Genomic DNA, 19,872 nt, shown 5'->3' with positions numbered 1-19,872 from the left:
TCTCTGGAGATAAGAGGGAGGTGACAAGGGCCAGCAAGTGAAGGGAAAATGGGTGTCCATTGGTGATAGGAACTCTTGGCCAGAAATGGAGGAAGATGGTAGCCCTTTAATTAAGAATGAGGACCCAATCCAATTTCAAGATCCTACTTTGTGTCCAAGGTCTTTTGCCTTTTCTTCACTGCCCCATGACCGTGCTCAGATTGGCATTTTTTTAAAATAGGAAAGTCCATGACAGTTTTACTGTGTTTGTGGTAGTTCCAAGGAATGGGCTAAGCCACATTACCCCCCTACCCTGCATTAAGCCCACTTCCTCATTTATAAAATGGGCAAAAATGCTAAGATCTGTCTGAGGCGCTGTTGGAAGATAAAATGGTAGATGAAGTCTGGCACACACCGTACGAATTGCAGCTGTCATTACTATTTTTCTGAGAGTCTATGATGTATACAAATCTGGCAGAGAGGGTAAGAAGAGGATTTGAATCTGGCCCTTGTCCTCCTCCAGGGATTGCAGCCTGGTAGCTCTGCTACCTGTGTGCATGTCAGTTCTTATCCCCAGGGACAAATGTGACATAACATATACCAGGCATAAAGGGGGGGGCTGCTGTCAGGGGAAGGGATGGGAACTAGGAAGACTTCCTAAGAAAGTGGTCAGCAGAACTACGTGTTTACAGGTGGGCAGAATTGGAATCTTCTGAGGGTATGGGATGAGTAGGGAGGGAGAAGATGGGCAAATGCACAGGGGAAGGAAGAGGGAGGGATATTCAGGAAGTGGCAAATAAGTGTCTAGAGCACCCCCAATTCTGCTGGATTCACATTCATTCAGTCCGTGTTAGGCAGAGATGAAGGATTCAGTCTCCTTACGACTTTGCAGCTCTCAGGGGAGAAAGACAGGTAGATCTCAGCCACGAGGTGCTAGAGAGAGCCATCCCTGGTGGCTTACTGTGGATGAAGGATTCCTACTTGGCCTTGGGGCTCCTCTGTTCATGGATCCTCCAATGTCCAGCGAGGGACTCCGGGAGCCCAAGGGCATTATACAGTTTTCAAAAGTACAGTCTATTGACTCTGGCCTCCCTCTGCTGCGGAATGACTGGTGGATACCAGGCTTTTCTCACCTCTCATGACCATGGTGGGGGTGGGGTGGGGTGGGGTGGGGAGGTGTGGAGGGGAGAGCGCATGAGCATTTTGGAGAAGCTGCTCTAGAGTTGAGTTGAGCTACATTTCATTAGGCTTCTGTGGTGTATATAGATAAAGTTTGCAGCTTTCTGTATAGCTAGGTCATCAGCAGTGAATTACTTCAAAGAAAAGTTTCTAGAGATCCTCTCACGCAAATGCTGACTCATTTGGTCTAGACATCAGGAAGAAGGACCAGAGGCTGATCTGTGACGGGAGAATGTCCTATGGTGGGGATGGGGTGGAGGTGAATCTAGTCTGCAATGTATGCAGCCAGAACCTACACTAGGAGAAAAAATCTTTTTAATTTTGTGTTTTTCCATATTTGCTGGAAATCAGATAAAATGAATGTGACATTACCAATAATAAGTTGTGAAGCTGAAAAATTCTTTTAAATGTATAAACAATAAAAGAGAAATTTTGATTGATCTTGCTAAGGGAAAGACCCAATTATTTTTATATTCTCTATGGTCTCACCAGGGCCTGCTGCTTCTTGGTTGTTGGATGTTTGATAACCACCTGCCCTTCCTTTCCTCTTTCTCAGAAGAGACTCTGGTCCTTAATGTGGGGTTCAGAGCTGCACCCCACCATATCTGAGCCCATCACATTGCCTGGGTCGGAGTCATTGACCAACTGGTTGACCTGAGGCAAAACATGCTATCTCCTTGAGTTTTTACTGCCTTACCTGTACAATGGGGACAGTAACAGAGACTCTATCCTGAGCACAGGAGAGGCTGATGAGGCTGGCTCCTAGCACAGCGTGACACAGTGAGGTGGCCTGAGGCAAGTCCTAATAAATGGTAGCCATTAGTGTATTATTATGAGATGTAGCCAGGGAGTGCAGTCACTGAACATACGTCCTGTGGACATGGGAGAAAGCAATTTCCAGGTGCGGCCTGGTGGGCAGCCATCCATTGCTTTTATGAGCAGCACACACTCAGGTAGTCTTCCCCTGCATTACAGATTTCCATAGACCTGTCACTGATGGCACTGCAGCTGCACACATGCCTGCTGCCGCTTCTGTGGCTGTTCCCTGCACCCCCCAGCAGGATTAGATGTCTCTACCACTGGTCCCCATTAGGTGGGCATAATTTGTCATAGGTCGTCCTTCCCCTCCTGGCTCCTCCTTCCCACCCGCTGAGTCTCATTGAGAGGCTGAGGGCATTTCTCCTTCCTGCCCTCCTTTCTTTTCTCCCTCCCTTTCTCCCTTTGTTCCTTTCCTTCCTTCTGTTCCTCATAGTTCCTGATTGTGTCTTCCGTGATCCCAAGACTTTATGCAAAAATTTCAAAAACAGGTTTTGGAGGGAACTGATGTAGGGTTGTCAGTTTTCTATGTCGCTAAGTAGGACATTAAAATCCACACGCACACAACTATCACTACTTATTACAGTCATTCCATCAAAATGCTATTTCAGCGTCTTAAAATAGAAAGGATATAGTGTTCAGAATCAAAGGTCAGTCTTTTATATCGAATACATTTACTTTTTAAAGGAACACAATGTTTTCCTCATTTTTTTCCCCTCCTCTTGCCATGAGCTAGTAAAAACCTTGGGTACCAGACCTCTGGCAAATTTGCGGGATGCAGTGTAGTCACAAGTGGGGTAATATAAAGGAAGATATTGACTGCCAAATGTGGAGCCTGAGAGAACTTACTGAGCCTCTCTGAACTCTGGTTTCCTCACCTGTTCAGACAGGGGTGATATCGCTTGCCCTGCAGGGGAGCGCAATGCTGTCAGACATTCAGTATGGAGAGGAAGGCTCCACCTTGCTCACTGTCTTCCCCTTCTCCAGAGAGGCTGGAGTTCATAGAAACAACCTTCCCTCTTGCCTGCCTTCCTGCCTCCTCTGTACGGACTGGATCAAGGGACTGGATGCATAGGGGATGCTTCCGGCTGCACTTGCAGAAGCTTAAGAGAGTTTTCTTGGCTGTCCATGGGTGGATGTCTATTCCAGGGGTGCCTAGGCACCTGGGAGGTGAGGGGGGAGGAACTGGGGCCACATTGACTGCACAAGAACCCCCAGGGAAAAGCTGTTAAAATTGTGATTCTTGGCTCCACAAGGTACAACAGGTCTATGGTTGGGGTCAAAGGATCTCCACTTTTATAAACAGTCCCCTGCCAGGTGTCTTTCAGGAGCATCTAGGTTTGCTGTTGCTCAAGGTTTCTGGCTGCTGGCTTCTGGCTGTAAGGTGAGACATTCTGTCTGCTCAACAGAAGAGGGTCAGGTGTCTCCTTCTCAGCCATGGTGTCTATGAGGAAGGCCCTGGAAGGAACCGTCCTGGGCTTGTTCAGGCCCCTCCCTCTCCATCTCAGCAAATGCTACCTAGATGGCTCCATCCCCAAACCTCAGGGGTATTCTGGACACATTTCTTCACTGGCCTTCCCATGCCAACAGCAACCCATCCCCAAATCCTGGAATCCTTTCATTTCTCACCAGCTCATTGTCACCTGCCTGATCTAAGTCACCATCACTTCTCACTGAGCTCGTGAGGCCTCCTGCTTGTCTTTCTTAGAGCATGTGCTCCACACCATGGTCTGAGTCATCTTTTAAAGAGAGAAATCTTTAGTCTCCTTCAAATCTCCTCATGGTGGCCGATGCACTTCAGGTAAAACCTAAAGTCCTTCATGTGGCCTGAAAGTGTCCCTGCATGGCCTGGTTTCTGCCCATGCTAGCAGCCTCCACCTGCACTGCCTTTCTCTGTTAGGTCCTCACCATCTCCTGCTGCAGGACTTCTAGGTGCCACCTTCCTTCTGCATGGACCCCTTTTCTACCAGCCCCACTCACCAAATGAGTGCCTCCAAACTGCTCAGGGTCCTCGTGATATACCAATTATAGTTGTGCAATTTTAATAGCCCCTTTTCTTCAAGTCACCTACCACAATTTGCAGTTCATGTTTATTTTGGTGTTTTTCAAAAGATCTGTTCCTTAGTAGAAGTAAATTGTATGGAATTTAGCTGTTTTGTTCACTATTGTTTCTCTGGTAAAATGCACAGAGTAGCCACTCAATAAATCCATATTTACTCAGTGAAAGAATGTGTGATTAAACTTGTGGACACACATCCCTGGAAGAGGGCAAGTTCCCTCTGCTTTTCTCTAAGGGGTTGAATGAGTAAGGAGGAGTGGAGAGTCTAGCCTTGAGCTTCAACGTGTACGGCCCAAACTGACATTTCATGGGGACTGGGTAGCATTTTGCAATTGAAGCATCACAACTAGTTTTTGGCAGGGTGTCTCTGGGTTTCTTGGAGTACATGTGAAGTAAGAGCAAGTTGCTATCAGAGAGCAGAAAAGGCCAAGACATCTCTTGGTCCAGTGGAACAAGTATGGCTTGTTCTGGCAGACCTGGACTCAACTCTTGGCCCTCTCACTTCCTTGCTGGGTGACCTTAGGCAAGAATCTAGTCTTGCCTAAGCTTCAGTTTATTCATCTGTAAAGAGGGAGCAGTTACTTGCTCCCTCACAGGCAAGCTCTGTGAGGATTAAGGAGGTCATATCTATAGGGGGCCAAGCAGAATGTCTAGCAGAGGCCGTGTTTGCAACCCAGTACCTAGTCCACAGCCTGACACGTAGTAGGTGCCTTAGGAAATCTTTGTAAAGTATTTAATAAATGGTCAAATTTTACCTCAAGAAGATTTCTCTCTGTCAGAAAGGATTCCCTGTGTACAAAAAATATTTTCTCCTCACCAAGTACTCAAACCAATTGCTTCCCTTGGGGATACCTCAAATACCTGAAACTTCAGAGCTGGAGGATTGGCATGGGTGTTTGTGGGGGTCATCTCTGAGACCCTCTCTTTCCCTTGTGCTTGTGGAGTGTGTGTAAATTCCTCACTTGAGGGAGAGGGCCAGAGAGATTCCTCTTTGGTTCAGAACTATAGACAGCATGAATGTTTCTTTGAAATTGACCTTCATTTATTTGGAGGGGAATGCAGTTAGTTCAATAATGGCTTCCTGGTGCCTTTCAGCATTTTAAGACGGAAGGAAGATTTGGAGCAAGGCAAGGTTCCAGTGTTTTCTAAACAACTCACTAAGCCCAGACACTAGTTGGCTGCCCAGCACTTCCTGTTCCCCCTTTCTTCACCACCCCCCCTGCCCCTGACACTGGGATGCCCATGCCTGAATAGCCAGGCCACTTCTTGAGACCCTGACCAGGCCTTTCCTGGGTGGGTGGAGTTGGTCTTGATTGTAATGATGGACAGTGAAGACTCTCTTATATTTCCCACAAGGCTCATAGAGTAGCAATACTACTATCTTCTATTCCTGTTATTTCCTGTCCTTCCCTGGCCTGATTCCAGGGGCCAAATAAAGAGGTCCTTGTTTGGTGGAGTCCATCCTGCTCCTGAGTCAGTTGGTCTGAGGCCAGAGAGAAAGGGTAAGGGAGGAGGTAAGAATGGTGTCACAGTGGGGAGGGCCCAGCAGGAGCCTTGAGGCTCCTCGGCTCTGCAGGCAGCCCAGCCCTGCTCCCCAAAATAAAAATAAAGGAGGAAGGAAAACAAATGGCACCCTTGAGAAGGATCCTATAGGGGGCATGGATATTTTCCCACCTTTCCAGAAAGAATCTCAACCTTTCTCTCCTATGGAGAAAGCAAACAGCTCTGGATATCTGATGTTGTCCAGGCACCTCAAAGTCTAGCACCAACCATAAGTCCCCCTACCTGCACTTCTGTTTGCCAAGCACCATCTTCCCTCAGATCTGCTTTTGCCCTTCTGGTGAAAAGCCCTTCATGGAAAATTTAGAGCTTGGAACCTTCCTCAAGATTCCAAAGAGACTATTGTTCATGCTACTTTAACTCGGGTGTCATTGTAACTCAGAGAAAGTAGAAACCCATGTCTCCATTTTGATGAGATGCTCTTCCTAAATTATTAAGAAAACATTCATCATGTACCTTTTCAGTTTGGTCTCTCATCTACCTTTTGTGTGTATTTTTATTTGGCAGTACTGGGGTTTGAACTCAGAGCTTCGCACTTGCAAGGCAGGCACTCTACTACTTGAGCCACTCCACCAGTCCTGTTGTCTACCTTTTGGAGTCCATCCAAGCCCAAAGCTTGTGCCCAAAACAAGTGCTCACCTCACCTGTTTGGTTTCTAAGGAGAAGAATATGGATGGAGCCAGGTCAGGAAGAGCAGAGTTGGTCTGGGAGACCATGACACGGAGAGTCAGACCGTTTTCATTGCCACAAGAGGAGAAACAAGCTCTGAGAACATCAGAGGGAAAGAACTTCTCACTTCTTATTACATGGAAACCAAGCCAGGTCTCAGAAAGGCATAGGCAGAAAGGGACCAGCAGTGGGAGACATTACAATGGGCTCAGTGACTTGAAGCATGGGACCAGAGAGAAGTCACTTGATCCCACACTCCAGTGTGTGTGGGGAAGTCTAGGCTTTGCAGCATTTAAAGCCCTGGCATCCAGGCTGCTGAGTTCTCAGGGGACTCGGGGATGTTATGACCACTGATGCTCAAATTCTGGATGGTGGGCCAGCTCTTCAGGACCACCTGGGGGTTCCTTAAATAGTCTGGTTCCTGGAATCCATCTGATTTACTGAATCAGATTCTCTGTGGCTGGGGCTCAGGTGGCTATATTTTTACCACGTTTCACAAGCGTTTTCTTATATTTACTAAAACTTGACATCCCTGCGTCTAGTTCAACCCTCTTGTTCTCTGGACATGAGATCTGAAGCCCAGAGAGGTAAAGCAACAAGTTTAGGGTCACAGAGCTAAAACTCTAAAGAGAACTATATTGCTCCTGACGGCCTGAGCTACTCTTTCTCCTTTGAAAATTCTGGGAGCCTCCTACCTGTTTAGAGCTGTTTCCTAGCACCCTAGAGCCAACATCTGCACCTCTGATCATTTCTGCCTCCTGATCCTTCTTGAGCATGCTCTGGTCAAAGTCTCTATAGACCAGAGGGCGGGGGCAGAAGAAAAAAAGGAAAAAGCCCAGTTTTCTTTTGAGCCTTGAGTGACAGGTGATATAGGACTGGCAAGTGAGTAGAGAAGAAGAAAATCCACTATCATACCCTGGGGGATGATGGAGGTTGGTTTGTATACTAATGGCTAACGTCCATGAAGCATTTGCCATGTACCAGGCTCTGCACTAAGCCTCTTCCATGCGTTAGTGCACACTCGGAGAAAATACTAATTGGCCCCATTTTGCAGGTGAAGAAATTGAGGCTCACACACCAACCATGTATCCAAGATTGTGTGGCTAATAAGACACCAAATCACTTCTCCATACAGCCATGATGGTCACAAAGACCCAATGTGGTGCAGACCGTCATCCACCGTTAACTAAACACTCCTGCAAAAGGACCTGGAGTCCTTGGGGAAAGGGGACCAGGCACCTCTGCAGTGGGATGTGACCATTTCTGGGTAGAACTGTGAGCCCTTTCCACTTGACGCTGTTGAAAAATATTTCTGAAAGGCTGCCTCAGAACAGATCACGCCGAGAGTAAGTTAAACAGTTCCTTTTTTCCCCCTTTTTCCTTTTTATTTTTTTTTAAAAGGAAAAGCTTGATACTAGTTTCCTTGCTTTCCATTCACCTTTTTCTCTTGAAAGCAGCATGACTTCAGAATTTTCATTGCTTGAGGGGTTTGGCTACCCACTCCCCCCACCCCACCCTGGTGGGACTGCAGGTGTGTGTGGCCCATGGTATCTAGCAGCTGCCACCTCCTCTGATACCATGGCACATGATTGTGTCATGGTCACTTCTCTGTGCTCATTTTCTCTAGTGTTCCCCAGGGATAGGAGACTAAATCAGAGCAGATCAGTGCCTTAGAGAAGGGACAAGGATTCCCCAAGCCATGTGGCCAGCATGTCACAGCACCCTCCTCCAGATTTACCTCTGAACCAGACTTTGGTCTCTTTCTTAGAAGAAACTAAGTAGCCTTTTGAACAATTCAGTTAGTAAGATCACCACACAAAATCAGACACCTTTTTATAAATGGGGAGATTTGGTGTCTTGCAGCTGAAGGGGAGGGGTCATTGCATATGTCACCAGAGTTAGAAGTAGTTGGGGGGTGAAAACTGAGAATGTGTGGTCCTTTAGTCATTTTCGCTTTCAAGTCTCTAGCTTTAGGTAAGTTAAAGGCCCTTTGGGGGTTGTGTGGCTGTATAATGCTCTGATTAACTGATAATGAAGGCAGTGCATTGAGGTGATAACCAGCTGGGAAGGAGGGGGGACAGACTGCAGCCTCTGCAAGAGCCCTGGAAATGCTGAATGAACTCCGCCTTTCTGTGTACGAGCTGCTCCCTGCATCCCCAAAGCCGTGTCTGCAGTAACTACAAACTGTTTGGTATGCTGCATTAGTGGCTGCCTAAGCCTACAGATCATTACTACCGAAATAAGGCTGGTGTGATGTTCAAGCCCAGTGTCCTTTTAATAATTAAACTGAGGCTGGCGAGTGAGTCATTCCACATCCTACATTTTTCCTCCCGTGGTTCTATTTCAAGTGCCTAGTACCTCAGCGTGCTCCACCAAACACCTAAGTTGGTTCTTCGCCAGCTTGCCAGTCTGCAAAGCCCTTGCAGAACAAACCAGATTATCCAATTTCCAAATACACAGAGACAGTATAAAAACACAACCCAAATAGAAAAACAAAACAAAACAAAACAAAACTTCAGGGTCAGCTCATCAGGAAACCAAGATTCAGAAAGGTCAATTTCCCCTCTGCCAGTCCCCAACTTACCCAGAGGGAGAGCGATGAAGAAGGGAAGCCAGCACAAAAGGAACATACCCATCACAATGCCTAGTGTCTTAGCGGCTTTCTTTTCCCTGGAGAACTTAAAAAGTTTGATAGCTATGGAACTCCTGGGGTTGTGGCCCTTGGCCTTGGTACTGTTCAGGGTGTCCTCGTGAAAGTTCTTCGAGTGAATCCTCAGCGTCAGCTCCTTGGAGTTGGACATCTCCTTCATGACTCCTGCCTCCAGGTTCTTGGTGGTCCTCTTGGCCACGACGTAGACACGGCAGTACATGACCAGAATGACTGCCAGAGGGATGTAGAAAGAGCCCAGGGAGGAGAAGAGGGCGTAGAAGGGTTCTTCAGTCACCCCACATTCCTTGTCATCATTGGGCGCTGGCTCCTTCCAGCCCAGGAGAGGCCCGATGGAGATGACAGTGGACAAGACCCAGACACCCAGGAGCGCCAAGATGGCCCTCCTGCGGGTGACCAGCGTGGGGTACTGCAGAGAATAGCGCACCCCAATGTAGCGATCGATGGAGATGGCACACAGGCTGAGGATGGAGGCAGTGCAGCACAGGACGTCCACAGCCGCCCAGATGTCACAGAAGATTCTCCCCAGGACCCAGTAGCCCAGCACCTCCAGGGCGGCGGAGAAGGGCAGCACAGTGAAACTCAGCAGCAGGTCGGCGATGGCTAAGTTGACAATGAAGTAGTTGGTGGGCGTCCGCAGGTGCCGGTTGCAAGCCACAGACAGGATGACTAGGATGTTACCCATGATGGCGAAGAGGATGAAGGCGCCCAGCACCAGGCCCACAGAGACGGCCCTGGTGATGTCCAGCTGGGGCAGTGTGGAGTTGCTCGAGGTCTGGTTGGGGCCAGTGAAGTTGGCATTTTTCAACTCTCCCCAGTGGGCAGGTGCTGATGTGTTGTGGCCGGTGTCCAGGTCGGGATTCATTTTAGAGTCCACCCTCCATAGCCAGGGGAGGTTTGATCGGGCTCGGAAGGGCTGGCGGCGATGGCTGCTCAGCTGCCCCAAAACTTTGCTGCCCCCGTGGTGGTCTTCTTCCCGGAGGCGTCCTCCTGGTGACAAGTCATCTCCCCCGGGCTACCTAGCCTGGCCCTCCGCACGTCTCCTGCCTGCACCGACCAAGCCGCTCGCTCGCCTGTCAGAGGGAGGAGGAGGAGAGAGGGGACGAGGCGGCAGCTCCAAGTTTAATGGTCCACGTCAGGCGCGCCGGGCCGGGCCGGGCTCGCGGGGGAGCGCGGGGACGAGGGGGCGGCGGGCCGGGGGACACCGGCTGTGCCCGGCCCGCGGCGGCTCTGCGGCCCGCGGCGCCTCCTCCGCGCAGCGAGCGAGCGCCGAGGAGGGTCTGCTTTCAATGAGCCGCCTCTGGGCTGACTGCACGGCGGTGACATCAGGCGGGGGAGCCCGGCGCCCTGACTCCGCGCGGCACTAGGGGGCAATGCGGGTCCAGCCAAGGCGCGCGCAGCCCCGACGCCGCCGCCACCGGCTCAGCCCCGAGGCCGGCCGCGCCCCCCGCCGCTCCCAGCGCCAGGCCCTGCGCCGGCCTGCGGGGATGGGATGGGGGCGTGGGGATCCCCCTTCGTTCATCCATCCACTCCCAGGTGGAGGTGGCCCGCTGGGATGATTTCCCCCAGCTAGGCACTCTTGGCTTTCAAAAGTGGGGAGGGGGTGCTTACCTCTAAAAGGGAGGTGCCTGGAGTCAGGCCCCAGATTAACGGGATCTGCAACTCTCCTGGTCCCTAAAAGACAAAGAATTTCAACGTTAGGTAGGTGGCAGGGGCTTGAGCCATACCTGAGACCAGTCCTTACACTTTACGTCCCAGTCGCAGTCTCTTTGGTCTGGATAAAAACCTGGAGCCTTTGTTCATTCACTCATCCATCCATCCATCCATCCACACACCTGTGCATTCACTCACTCACCCATCCATCCATCCACACACCCATCCATCTACACACCTGTCCATCCACTCACTCATCCATCCATCCATCCACACACCTGTCCACTCACTCACTCACCCATCCATCCATCCATCCATCCATCTACACACCTCCATCCACTCACTCACCCATCCATCCACTCACCCATCCATCTACACACCTGTCCACTCACTCACTCACCCATCCATCCATCCATCCATCTACACACCTCCATCTACTCATTCACCCATCCATCCACTCATCCATCCATCTACACACCCTTCATCTACTCACTCATCCATCCATCCACTCACCCATCCATCCACTCACCCATCCATCTACACACCTGTCCACTCACTCACTCACCCATCCATCCATTCACACACCATTCATCCACCCATCCATCCATCCATTCATGCATTCCTGCACTCAATCGTTCTTTCTCTGAATTGTTACTGCTACCCACTCCCTGCCCCTCATTCTGTTCCAGGCACTGCGCTATAGGAATTGCACTGACTCCTGCCCTGCAGAAGCTTATGTTCTAGTGGGGGGGTCAGAGAACACCAAATAAGCAGATGTGAGGTACATCATCTGGTGGCAGGTGTTAGGGAGAAAATCAAGCAAGGAGAGGGAAAGGCAGTGGGGTGTGGGGGATTTGGAATTTTAAGTGGATGCTTGGGATGGCACTGAAGCAATCTTTGAGTCAGAAGGGGAAGAGAAGGAGGGGAGTTGCTAGTTGGACATCTGGGAGTGGAGGTGAGGGGGACAAACTGTCAAGCATCTGGGGAAGAGCTTGAGGGGTCTGGGTCATCCATTGGGCTTTTCCTTTTTGCCTCATTTGCATGTTGGACATGTAGCAACAAGGATGTACTCTCAGAGTGGGTGAATGCTAGGTACTTGGGAGAAATCACAACCCCCCCCCAGAAAAGTCAAGGAGAACCCTCACTTTAGTTCATTTTTTGTTTGTTTTGAGATAGTCATTAGGTAGCCCATCTGGCTTTGAGCTCACTGTCCTCTTGTCTCCATCTCCTGATATTACTTAGCATTCATCCAGCACTTAGTTACATCCTAAACAGCGGGCTAAGTTCTTCTCACACTTTCTCATGATCCTATGAGTGAAGAACGGTTCTCAGCCTCATTTCTATTTTGTGGATGGGTCTCCAAGTTGAACCTTTTGCCCAAGACCACACAGGGCCAGCAGCTCACGGTTGTAATCCTAGCTACACAGGGCCAGTGGTTCATGCCTATAATCGATGTCTATAATCCTAGCTGAGATTGGGAGGATCATGGTTTGAGGCCAGCCCATACAAATAGTTCGAGAGACCCCCATCTCCAAAATAACTACAGCAAAAATGGACTGGAGGTGTGGCTCAAGTGGTGGAAGCCCAGTCCTACCCACCCCATTTCCCCAAACAAAAAACAAAATAAAGAAAGAACTATGAGTCGAACCCCTTGGTGGCCTCTACTCCAAAGCTGAGCTGTGTCACACTTTTCTCCCAGGGGCAATGTAAGGGATAGAGCAATGTTAGTGATGGAGTTGTTTTCAAAGTGGCAGATTTGGAGACTGAGCTACTGGTACTAGAAAGGAACTCAGATTGGTTGAGTGCCTGCTGACAACCAAGCATTGACTCATTTTCCTTTACTTCATGACAGTTCTTCGAAAGAGGCATAACTGTTTTCCCTAGACAGACAGAATAACAGTGGTTCCGATAGTTAGTCATGTGGCTAGTGACATGTGGCAGAGCAATGGACAGTGAACACTGGGGACTGAAAAGAACAGTGACACCTCCTTGTCCTTCAGAACACAGGCCTGACTCTCAGGTTTCCCATGCCTCAATTGCTAATCATGACTTGACATTAAGGGAGAGGAAAACAGGTCTCTCAGAGTGATTTGCATCCAAGCCCGACAACCTAAAGGTAGGCTCTTCATGTCTTCTTTTTTGGAGAAGAGGGCAGGAGGTCATCACACATCTACAGGTTTAATCTCCCTCCACTAAAATGCATAGAGTCATTAATTGCCCCAAATACTCAATTTCAAGGAGTTTCTCTGAGGTTAAAAAAAAAAAATCTGTGGTGAGCCAGGTGCCAGTGGCTCAAACCTGTAATCCCAGCTACTCAGGAGGCAGAGATCAGGAGCATTGCGGTTCAAAGCCAGCAAGGCAAATAGTTTGCAAGACCCCATCTCAAAAAAGGGCTGGAGGAGTGGCTCAAGGTGTAGGCCCTGAATTCAAACTCTAGTACCACACACATACACACACACACAAAATCCGTGGTGGAGATAAGCAGTTTGTTTATTTTTTTCTGTTTCAATTAATCTGTCCTAAACTGTATTATTATTATTATTATTATTATTATTTTGGTGAGACTTGGGTTTGAACTCAGGTCTTCACATTTGCAAAGCAAGTGTTCTACCACTTGAGCCATACCTCCAGTCCATTTACCTTGATTTGGTGCTGGCCTCCCAAGTAGCTGGGATTACAGGTGTGAGCCACCAGCACCTGGCCTAGTTGTGTTTGGGATTTTAAGATAAGAGATTCATAGTTTGTAGTGACACAGATCTTCAAGTGCTCTCAGAACCCTTGCCTATCCATCTTCCAGTTGTGGAGATGGTGCAGGGGCAAAGAGAGCTGGCCAGCTGCCACAGCTAGTCAAGGATGTTGATGGCACAAACCATTTCCCTGATGCAGAGAAAGTCACCCAAGACAGACACTTATGGCTTACATGGTGTGATGTGAGATGGGACACCAGGGGTAGCCTTCTGCCAGGGATGGTGATGAGAAGGAGAGGCTGACCTTCATCTTGGTGGCTCATGTCCTAATCTGTCTGGAGCCAGAGCTGGCTCAGATCATCTCTGGAGATGCCCTAGATTGAGGTGGTCAATGTCCCCTGAATTCCCTGAAGGCAGCCCGGGCCCTTCCTCCCACTCATCTTCCCCAGTGGGTGTAGGGACGGGATGTTGTCCACTCCATGCCCACTGTTCCCATGTACCCTCAGGACAAGGATGATGAAGTTTCTCATGAACTGCTTTACTCCCAAGAGGAAGTGCGAGGAGGAGGAGGAGAGGCTGGTGAAGGGGTGCAAAGCGGGTGGTCTGCACAAAGGCAGGGATGGGACAGGACAGAGAGAAAAGTTCCAAGTCCAATTTCAATGTGTGGCCATTTCTCACTTCCTTGGGTATTAATTCCAGCCGTTAGTGAACAGCCCCAAACACACCATCAAATCTACAGTGTGTGCACAGTCACAGTAACCAGCTACCATGTGACACTCAGCCTATAAGACACATTCTATGATGGCAAAAGGCCAGGAGGAAAAAAAAAAAAAAGCAAATCTGAGAGTTGGAGTTGGTTTCTCTTTATTATGAAAGAAAATAGTTTGTTACTTAGGTGAGAACTTGAGTCTTGACTCAGGTGTCATGATGTAGGAGAGGTTATTGAGCCAGACACAGAAGCTCAAAATCCTCGTAGATTTCAGACATGCTGTCATTTACTGGTGAAGTCTTTGGCGGAGGCAAAACAAACATCCCACCATAAGGCAAACAGGTATTAGCCTTAATAGCAGCCATGCAGCAGGGCCCCATAAGCAATCATTTCCCTCCTGCCCCCGGTCACCCCTGGCTGGTGATACCTCTTAACCCTCTTGGCTGGTTTTTTGACCCATGGAATTGACCATTTGTTTAGGTGTCATGAGGATACAGACGATATTTCATTTTGTCAGTACTCCCTGGGGCAAAGCCAAGCACAGAGCTCTGACTCACTCCAGGCTTGGGGAAGAAGAATCTTTTTATTATCCATCTTACTACATTAGAAACCACTGATGTTACAAACTCCTATTTCTCTAGGAGAACCCATCATGGAATTTGACTGGCAGGAAAACTGATGCTGGTGTATTCAGGGCATCTATGAGAGGAGAGGCAGTTTTGCCCAGTTCTTCCTAGTTTTCACTCCAACCAGGCGTATACAGAAGCATCTACTTTGTGCAGTGCACCTTGCTAGGGGTTATGGGTGAATCAAAGAGGAATTAACCACTAAATGCTAATTTAGCACCTAACTACTTACTAGATGATAATAATCAAACACCTTTCCCAGAGTACCTACTGTGAGTCAGGCACTCCATGTGCATTCACTCAAGTGTTCACAACAGTGCAAGGCAGAAATTATCCCCATTTCACAAATGAGGAAACTGAGGTTCAAAGAGATTCTGTGACATGGCCAATGACATAAGTGAGTAGCCAGCATCAATATTCAAAGTGTTGTTGTCTGGCTCTAAAGCTTGCATCTTTCTCTCTGTTCCAGGCTGAGATTAGAAAAAAAATATTGCAGCAGAAGGTTCCACATTAGCCCGAAGGAAATTACAGGAGAGAACAGAATGTGACTGGAGTCCTGAGTGAGCAGGGCTCAGGGAGGAAAGGCTCTGCAGAAGCGCTTCTTAGGCCAGTCTTCTCTGCCTTCCAGGCAGTACTGGATCTGTGAAGGAGAACCCGACTTGGATTCTAATCCTGCCCCTCTTCTTTAATAGCTGCTAATGTGACCTTCCATAGAGAGTGAAGCGATTAAGAGCTGGAAGTCTGGCATCCAAGAGATCTGGGTTTATGTCCCTCTTCCACTAAGTTATGATCTGTGTGTCCTTGGGCAAGTCACGTAACCACTCTGAGCACCCAATTTCCTTACCTATGAGAGGAAGCCCATAAGAGTCCCTGCTGCATAGGGCTGTGATGAGGATGAAATGGATGATGTGCCTAGGACAGAGCAATAGTAAATTAGCTATCCGTCAGTTATTAGGGGTTAGGCATTGGGCCAAAGTGCCCTATGTACATTAAATGTTTTGCTGGTGTAGACATTTTATGGATGAGGAAACTGAGTTTCTGAGTGCTTAAATGACTTGCCTGAGGCCATCGGGCTACAGACAGCACAGCTGGAATACAAAGCAGCAAATAAATGAAGCTGAGAAAAGAAAAAGGAATTTTGGAGGTGTGAGGCAGCTGTTCCAGGAGGCACACTGGGGTCTGTGAGGACTAAGAATTTTTGTCCCCATGTGCCTCCAGGTAAGAGACAGGAAGTGTCCTTTCTTTTGGGCAGGGGACACTGATTGTAGCAGAGGCATTCTATAACAGAGGTGCCTCAAAATAAGGACATTTCAGCTCCCTTTGGGCAAAATGGTTTTTGTCTGTGGTATTACAACCTGTCACTCTTTGGTGAGCGTGGATTTCCCCGACCCAGCACTTCTGGTCACCCAGAGTTCCCTGGCAAAGTGGAGAAAGCTCCGTGCCCTTTGCAACAGCTGGTGAAGATGAGTGGCTAAGCCACTTAGGGGCTGATTCACATCCCATGTTTGGTATTTGGTGACAGCCTGGGAGTCCTGAACTGGGGCTGTGGTTGGCATAGGTGGCGGTGTGTGGAACCCTAAAGTACTGCTGTCACTGGACCTGGAGAACATATCCATTCTGTGTGATGTCTCACTAGCTACTGTGCCAGAGGGCTCTGCCAGGCCTTACTCTCTAGCCCCATGTGTGATAGTCATCAAGGGTTATCACATTAGGCTCCTGAGCTGGCTTTTCAATGCCCAGGCCCTTCCAGATTCCCTTGCTGCAAGTCAGGATCATGAACTTCTGACATGTCAGAACCAGAAAGCCCTAGAGAATGTCTAGGCCAGGACCTGTGACAATTATAGCATTTAGTCCTGGGGCATGATTCAAGAGGTAGAGCACTTACCTAGCATGCTTGAGGCTCTGGGTTCAATTCTTAGTGCTGCAAAAATAAAACAAAACCAATCAACCAAACAAAAACACTATAGCTTTTGGATCAAACCCAGCCTTGCACCTGTTTTTGTAAATAAATTTCTATTGGAACACAGCCATACCCATTTGATTTTGCAAATAAAGTTTTATTGGAACAGAACCACACCCATTTGTTTGAGAATTGTTTGTGGCAGCTTTCATGGAGCTGCCACTCTTCCAGTCCTTTTTTGATGATAGGGTATCTCCAACTATTTGCCTGGGGCTGGCTTCCAACAGCAATCCTCCTGATCTCTGAGTAGCTAGGATTACAGGTGTGAGCCACCAGCACCTGGCGAAATCCGTCTGTCATGCAAAGCCTGAAATATTGACTCTCTGGCCCTTTGTAGAAAACGTGTGCTTTGCTTGCCTTTCATCTAGTCTCACTGTCTTAGTTTACATGTGGGGACACAGAGGCCCATGATGGGGAAAGGGTTTGCCTGAGGCAGAGCCAGTGTCAATAGTCAGGAGATTGGACTCCATGCTCATGACTTGTTCACTGCTGTCATGTTTCTGCATCATGGCACAGGCTCTGAGTTTGAGTCCCAGCCTTCGTTGCCCGGATGGGTGACCTTGGGCAAGTTATATATACTCTTTCAGCCTTTATTTTTCATTTCTACCCCGGGAAAATGCTTTCTGTTTCTTGAACTATTGAACATACTAATTGGTTGTGAGAATTAAATTAATTATAGTTTGTAATTCTTAGGCTGGAACCTTGCTTATAAATCTGTCTGTCTATCTATCTATCTGTATCTTTTTTGGTGGACCTGGGGTTCTAGCTACCTTAGCTTTTCCACTCCACATTTGTCAAGAGAAAGGGCTATCCCTGAAATATTTTGGGGCTTAGACCTGCTGAAGGTTGTGTTATCTGTCGCTTTACCCTATCTTTTCCTGAGTTCCTTCTGGGGCTTCCTCAGGGCCAAGTTCTTGGCAGGACCCCTTATCAATTGATCTCTAGCCTGTTACTTTTTGTTTTTGTCTGCTAAGCCTCTCTCCTGCTAATTCTCTCTCTATCTTGGTGTAACCTCTTTCACTTTGGGGCAAGAGAAGTAATACAGTGTTTCACCATTTATCATGGAGTAGAACTTGAACTGAATCAAGTGAATTGATGCCGGCCTCCCTTGTCCTCCCAGAGTTTGCAGTTTAAGATGAATAGCCAGAATGTGTAACTGAGGATGCATAGCGACCTGTGTCTGGCATTGAATAGGGTTGTGAGTTACATAAGGGAAAAATAAATACATGATACAGGCTCATCCTGCCTCTCTGAAGCAAACCATATAAGCCCTTTGGAGGATTTTCACTTGTGGTATCCACCAAGTTCAAAAAGGTCTAAAGGAAGTGGTGGGAATTTTTTCCTTTGGGGGCATCTAAAATTGTATCTGGATGAAGTGTTAAAGCCCAGCTTTGGAGGGAAGAGACCAGGCCCCAGGGGAGTAAGGCAGGAAAGTGATGTCATAGGCTGGTTTCTGCCTTCTCATCTCCATCCTCTGGCAGAGGTGACAGTATGGAGCCTGGAATGAGTGTGGGGATGCTTGGGAATGGTGAGTGGCACCACTTTTGACACCATGGGTGTGGTAAGGGGAAAAAAAGTGAGAAAGACAGGTTTCTTGCCTGTCTCAATGGTGCATTGAGGAGTGCTGGTACCCAAAGTATGTGCTGCTCACAGCTGTTTACTGGACACTGAATCAAAAAGAGTTGGAAGGTTGCCTTAGGGATTCAGAAAAGACAAGGGGAGAAAGAATCGGTATCTTGGTTTTGCTTTTGTGGGACTGCTCTGGTGAGTGTTTGGAAGTAGGCTAGGGGGAAGATTTTGTGTAAACTCCTAGACAGGAGAAACCTAGTAGAATGGAAGTGAGCTCCATGATATGACTTGCAAGTTCCTAAAAGTCCCCCAAATACTTCCCTTATTCCTTGGGGCACTAGCCACTTAGAAGCAAGTATCGCCTGCTTCCTCTGGCCCACTTGATGAGATCGGGTGCATTCAGGGTGCTATAGTGGGAGATCCGTGGTTCCATTTGAGTCAGGGTTATGACTTACCAAGTGCAGCAGGCAGGGTGCCAGGCTAATTCACGTGCATCATCTCATTTAATCCCCAAAAACACTTTTGTGAGAGATGTTGTTGCCTCCTTTTTATAGGTGAGGCAACTGAGGATGGAGAGATGTAATAACTTGCCAAGATTAAAGCACAGGTAGTTTTATAGGAAAGCTGACACTTTTCACCTCCCAGATACCCCACATTTAACTGCAGCTTAACAAAAAAACAAAAACCACAAAACAAAATAAAGCAACCTACAGGAACTTCTGGGCAAGTCTCATGGGCTTGGAGGCACAGATCCAGGGAAGCAGAAGTGTTTGGGGCTAGGCTCTGTGGGCTCTTCTTTGGTGATGGGATCTGAGGATTAAATCTCTCCTCCTGTAAAGAAAGTATGGTGTGTGTACACATGTACACAGTGGAATAATTTCAGTCATAAAAAGGAAATTCTATTATCTGGGGCAACATAGATAGAACTGGAGAACTTTGCGTTAAGTGAAATAAGCCTAGCACAGAAAGACACTTGTAGAAGCTAAAACAATGACCTCGTTTAAGAAAAGAGTAGAGTAATGGTCTCTAGATGCAAGGAAGGGTAGAGGGGAGGAGGGACAGCAGGAGACTGGAAAACGGTTCTAAAATAGATAGGAGCAATTAGTTCTAGTGTTCTATATAGCACAGTGGGTCACTGTAATCTACAATTTATGATATGTTCCAAAATAAGTAGAAGTAAAGAGTCTAACACAGAGGAATGGTATGTGTTTTAGGAAGCTGAAATGCTAATTATTCTGATTTGATCATTATTGCATTGTATACTTGTATTAAATTATCATACTGTACCTTACAAATACAAATATCACGTGTCTACTTAAAAAAATCTCTCTTCCTAATCTTTGGGAACCTCAGAAATGAATTTCTATCAGGCTCCTGCCTCAACTTTTCCAAGAAGGCTGGGAGACCTGACCAAAGCATTGTCTTTAAGGGTTGTGAAGGTTGTTGGTGATGTGGTGGCAACTAGTTGTCATCTACATCTGAGGGAAAGGGGAGGGAGGGAGTGAGAGAGGGAGGGGGAGAGAGACAGAGACACAGAGAGAGTGAGAGAGAGAACGGATGGATTCTGATGGCAGCATGAGAGATGCCAGATGCCTTAAAGAAATGACAGATCAAGCTCTACCTCCTGCCACTTTCTGGCTTTGTGACCTTGGGCAAGTGATTTCATTTACTTAAGCTTCCATCTGTGTATCTGTAATGGGGATTTAAATCGTAGGTACCACATCAAGTTGTTGAGAAG

General features: G+C 47.8%; 1 protein-coding gene and 1 long non-coding RNA gene across 2 annotated transcripts in view; both read right to left on the bottom strand.

Moving 5' to 3' along the window:
• Adra1b (adrenoceptor alpha 1B) overlaps positions 1–10,109 on the bottom strand; it is a 52,187-nt gene extending 42,078 nt beyond the window's left edge. The window contains exon 1 of the mRNA XM_020175565.2: positions 8,847–10,109. Within this exon, the coding sequence (XP_020031154.1) occupies positions 8,847–9,795 (949 nt within the window). The 5' untranslated portion in view covers positions 9,796–10,109. The remainder of the gene's footprint in view (positions 1–8,846) is intronic.
• A 420-nt stretch (positions 10,110–10,529) lies between these two features.
• Positions 10,530–16,609, bottom strand: LOC141418001 (uncharacterized). Its single transcript, XR_012442619.1, has 3 exons — positions 16,491–16,609; positions 15,450–15,517; positions 10,530–10,604 (listed from the first exon to the last, which is right to left on the bottom strand). It is a non-coding gene; the product is annotated as an uncharacterized lncRNA (long non-coding RNA).
• Between the last annotated feature and the right edge of the window lie 3,263 nt (positions 16,610–19,872).

This window comes from Castor canadensis, chromosome 16, assembly GCF_047511655.1.
Source record: "Castor canadensis chromosome 16, mCasCan1.hap1v2, whole genome shotgun sequence".
Taxonomy (NCBI): domain Eukaryota; kingdom Metazoa; phylum Chordata; class Mammalia; order Rodentia; family Castoridae; genus Castor; species Castor canadensis.
This window is presented reverse-complemented; position numbering and strand designations above follow the sequence as displayed.